Source organism: Ictidomys tridecemlineatus, chromosome 4 (genome assembly GCF_052094955.1).
Source record: "Ictidomys tridecemlineatus isolate mIctTri1 chromosome 4, mIctTri1.hap1, whole genome shotgun sequence".
Lineage (NCBI taxonomy): Eukaryota > Metazoa > Chordata > Mammalia > Rodentia > Sciuridae > Ictidomys > Ictidomys tridecemlineatus.
This window is the reverse complement of record NC_135480.1, coordinates 58,778,301-58,782,942: the sequence shown is the minus strand read 5'-3', so window position 1 is coordinate 58,782,942 and position 4,642 is coordinate 58,778,301. Positions and strand designations below refer to the sequence as shown.

Here is a 4,642-nt window from a genome sequence, read left to right as displayed (position 1 = left end):
ATAGGAATAGTCAAGTCAGGACATACCGCACATCCTGGGGGCTGGTGTGATTGTAAAGGGAAGAATCCATCTGTGCTGCTCAGTTTCCCTTGAATGAAGGAGAGTGCAAGGTTAAGGATTCAGGAGCACCACCTTAGGCTGAATGTCATCTGATCTAACTTTTCCCAGTATTTTCATCTGTATTTGCTCCCCACCCCAAATATTTCCACTTTAATAGTTTCTCTTTGTGTCCTTAGGATAAGTTGAAATGCATGATGATAAGATTTCTAGAAATGTTGAAAAAGTAGTTTTCAAAATATTTGACTACCTTCAATAACTTAGTGTAGACCTTTGGCAGATACTATCCTTTTAAGATTTTGTCGTTTTTTATAGATTTTTTTTTATATCTGTTCCTCACAGAAAGAGATTTTTAAGAGAGAAAACATTTTATTTGGAAATATACAGTATTGCATGCTATTTATCATTTTAACAACATGTACTCATAGAGGAGAAAAGCAAAACCACTCGCTCTTGAATTTGTTTGGTCTTCACCCCATAGATGATAGGATTGAGCATAGGGGGCACCACCACATAGAGGTTGGCCACTAGGATGTGGATGTGGCGAGGGATGGTTTTGCCTCCAAAGCGATGGGCAAAAAATGAAAAGAATGCTGGTGTATAGAACATAAGGATGACGCAGATGTGGGAACCACATGTGTTAAGGGCCTTAAATCTGGCAGCCCAGGAAGGGATCTGAAACACTGTGCAAAGTATCATTATGTAGGATATAATGATGAAAACTATATCCATCCCTGTAGAGAGGAGGGCCACAGTCAGGCCATATATTATGTTGACATTGATATTGTCACATGCCAATCTGGCAATGCCCATGTGCTCACAGTAGGAATGAGGAATGATGTTTTTCCCACAATATAAAAGTCGGTACACCAGGAAGATGAATGGACAGCAGATGAAAAAGCTCCTGACCATAGCCGCAATGCCAATCTTACCAATGACTGAGGAGGTGAGGACTGTGGTATATCTCAGTGGGTAACAGATGGCCACATAACGATCGAAAGCCATAGCCAGGAGGATAGCAGATTCTGCCACAAAGATGAAGTGTATGAAGAACATCTGGGCTACACAGCTACCAAAGGATATATCTGTGGAATGGAACCAGAAGATGGCCAGCATCTTGGGAGCTGTGGTTGTGGAGAGAAGGATGTCTGCTAAGGCCAGCATGGAGAGGAAGAGATACATGGGCTCATGGAGACTGTGCTCAGTTATAATCAGGAAGAGCAGGAAGAGGTTGCCTACTACAGCCACAATGTACATGGAACAGATAGGGATGGAGATCCAGGTATGCAAATCTTCCAGTCCTGGGATTCCAGTCAGGACATACCACACATCCTGAGGGCTGGTGTGGTTGTAAAGGGAAGAATCCATCTGTGCTGCTCAGTTTCCCTTGAATGAAGGAGAGTGCAAGGTCAAGGATTCAGGAGCACCACCTAAGGCTGAATGTCATCTGATCTAACTTTTCCCAGTATTTTCATCTGCATGAAATGACAGTAAGATGGATTGCCTATCCTAAAATTCTATTTCTCCTCTAACCTAATTAATTCTTGCATCTCAGAAAATAATTATCATTTAATAACTGCCCAACATGACATAGTATTACACATTCATAAACTTAAGTCTTTATAATGGCCTTTTGAAAAGACCTCTGCAATAATCCATAACATATGAAAAAGGGGCTCCACATACTTTTATCCTTTACCATAGCTCCTACTGGATTCTGTCAGACCAGGTAAATCTAAAAGCTTTAGTTTTAACCACTATCATCTACTGCCTTTCAAAATAAAAAAAAAAACAATATACAAAAATATAGAATCAATGTTTTCATATCCCTGAGAAAAATAGATATGAAATGGAGTTTGCTTCTTGTAAAAAAGTAAATTAAGTTGACAAGACAGATTTCAAGCAATATAGCACATATGACCCCTTTTACATTGATTGACCACTGTCTTGACGATAAACCTTATGCCAGTCATTGATAACACACAGTGAATTACACTAATCCCTGTCTGCTAATCAATCCATTCCTCAAAACTGAATGAGACATTAAAAATCTAAAAGATTTGCAATACCAAGCTGAATTGGGTTCTTACATGTAGGTGCCTAGTATGTGATAAAGAAAAAGCATTAAATTCTATTACACTTAGGTCACTGATTAAAAATTAGACAATGTTCTTTATCTGACCAAGTGCACCATCGCAGCAAATAATTCAGTATTTTCACATTAGAAAGCAAATGCAGTCCTTAAACAAAAGGAGGAAGAAAATTGGCTGATTATTAGCTCCAAATAAATGTAGAAGACAGAAAGAAAAATGTTTGGTATAAAGGCAGAGTAGCAGATACAACAGTAGGGCAGGATATACATGTATGCGTGTGCATGCATGTATATGTGTTTATTTATAGGTATAATCATAGATATTAACATAGACACAATATGTGATTTATAAGTATCTACCATTCTTTCCTAGTTCATTTGTAAGATAAAACTTAGCTAAAGTTCTTTTTCTCCAACGTGGTACATGAACTTAAGAAATAATTGGGAAATACTAATGAAAACTACACTAAGATTTTATCTCACCCCACTCAGAGTGACAATTATCAAGAACATGAATAGTAATAAATGGTGGAAAAGATGTAGGGGGAAAGGTACATTCTCACATTTTTGGTGGGACTCTGGAAAGCAGTATGGAGATTTCTGAAAACATACAAACAAATAAAAAATTAAACTAAGAATGGAACCACCATATAACCCAATTATACCACTCATTGATGTTTATTCCAAAGATCTAAAATTAGCATACTATAGCAAAAAAGCTACCTCAATGTTTATGGCAGCACAATTCACAGTAGCCAAATTAAACAATCAAGGTTCCCATCAATAAATGAATGGATTGAGAAAATGTATATATACACAACGGAGTTTTACTCAATCATAAAGAAAAATTAAATAATGGTATTTGCTGGTAAACAGATAAAAAATGGGGGAAAATCATGCTATGTGGAATAAGCCAAGCTCAGAAGATCAAGGGTTGAATTTTTTTCTCATATGTGGAAGTTAGAGCAAAATAAGGAAAATAAGGTGGTTGGAGAGGGGATAGTACATCATAAAGATATAAAGGATATCAGTGGAGTACAAGAAGGAGAATGAGAGGGAGGGAGGAAGGAAAGGAAAGGAAAAGAAATATGGAATGTATTAATAAAATCATGTTATATTCATTTTTAAAGGCACCAAAAGTAATTTCACTTTTATGTAAATGTAAAAAATACCAATCAAAGTAAAGTAGTACAAGGAAAATTGGTAGGGAAGGGACAATAGAGAGAGCAAAGGAGGGTAGGAGGGAAGAAAAGTCGGGGGAAAGGAGATAGAAATAAAATTCTTTGCTTGTATGATTTTGTCAAAATGAAACTAAAAAATATTTATAATTATAATGCTCTAATAAAAAAATAAATGATTGCCTCTGCGTACCTTGATTTCACTGCAGTTCAATATACTAACCATGTATAGTATAGTTTTGCTACCTTTAATTTTTTTTCTATTATGTTAAACATCCTCAGCTTTCTTTTCACATGACTTGAAATATTTGGACCCTGGACCCAGGGATGCTTAAACACTGAGCCACATCCCCAGTTCATTTTTTATTTTATTTTTTTTATTTTGAGACAAGTCTCATAAGTTGCTTAGGACCTGGCTAAGTTGTAGAGTCTGGGCTTGCCTGGTACTCTTACCTCAGCCTCCTACGCAGTTGGGATTACAGGCTTGTGCCATGTTGCTTGGCTACCCTCTTTTTATTACATTTAAATATATAATGCCCACTTGATCACCCAGTTTGATTTTGCCTTAAGTTGGCTTAAGTTTCATTAAAAATATTAGAATAAAAAGTTAAGAAATTTATGTCTATGCATCTACTTTATGTACATAAGCCAAATATTTTCCCTTTAATCAATAGTCAACTTTTTTTTTTTTCAACTTTTTTAAGTTGGATTTTGATGGTTCAGAGAGAGGAGAGAAGATTAATTCTGAAGTATGCCTGACAGAGATCCATTGCAGAGCCTTGGGAGTGATGAGGATCCTGAGGGCTGGGTTACAGTGAGTGGGGCTTCTTAAGGGCATTAGGGATGGGTAAGGAATAGTCTGAGTGAAAGGAAGAAATGTAAATGGAGGTGCAAGTGAAGAAAACAAATTATGCTGTTGTTCTTCTTTGCCAGTGATCTTTTACTAAAAGGCGAAAGATTTATACGATCTGAAGAGAAACCAGAGTATTAGCCAGTGATCTTTTAGAACACCAAGAACACTATGGTTTTGATTTGTTTCCACTGCAACATTATCGCCTGTGATTGTTCTGATTATAAGCCTGGGCTCCTTGAAGCATTCCCATCATTCTATAATGGTACTTATGGCACATTCTGACTCATTTAGGAAAGGCAGAAGAATTGACTTTTAGTGCTTGCTTCATCATATTCTGATTGGAGGACATAGAAACAGTCACTTTTCTCTTGCTTATAAAATACCTTAAGTGCTGGGCACCGAGAGGCGCTTGCCTGTAATCCCAGCAGCTCAGGAGGCTGAGGCAGGAGGATCAAGAGTTCA

At 37.0% G+C, this 4,642-nt stretch overlaps 1 protein-coding gene across 1 annotated transcript; it reads right to left on the bottom strand.

Annotated features, from left to right (window-relative positions):
- Window positions 1-465: 465 nt before the first annotated feature.
- On the bottom strand, window positions 466-1,425 carry LOC101970535 (olfactory receptor 52Z1P). Its single transcript, XM_005342111.2, has one exon. The coding sequence runs from the start codon at window positions 1,423-1,425 to the stop codon at window positions 466-468; it is 960 nt and encodes a 319-aa protein (XP_005342168.2).
- Between the last annotated feature and the right edge of the window lie 3,217 nt (window positions 1,426-4,642).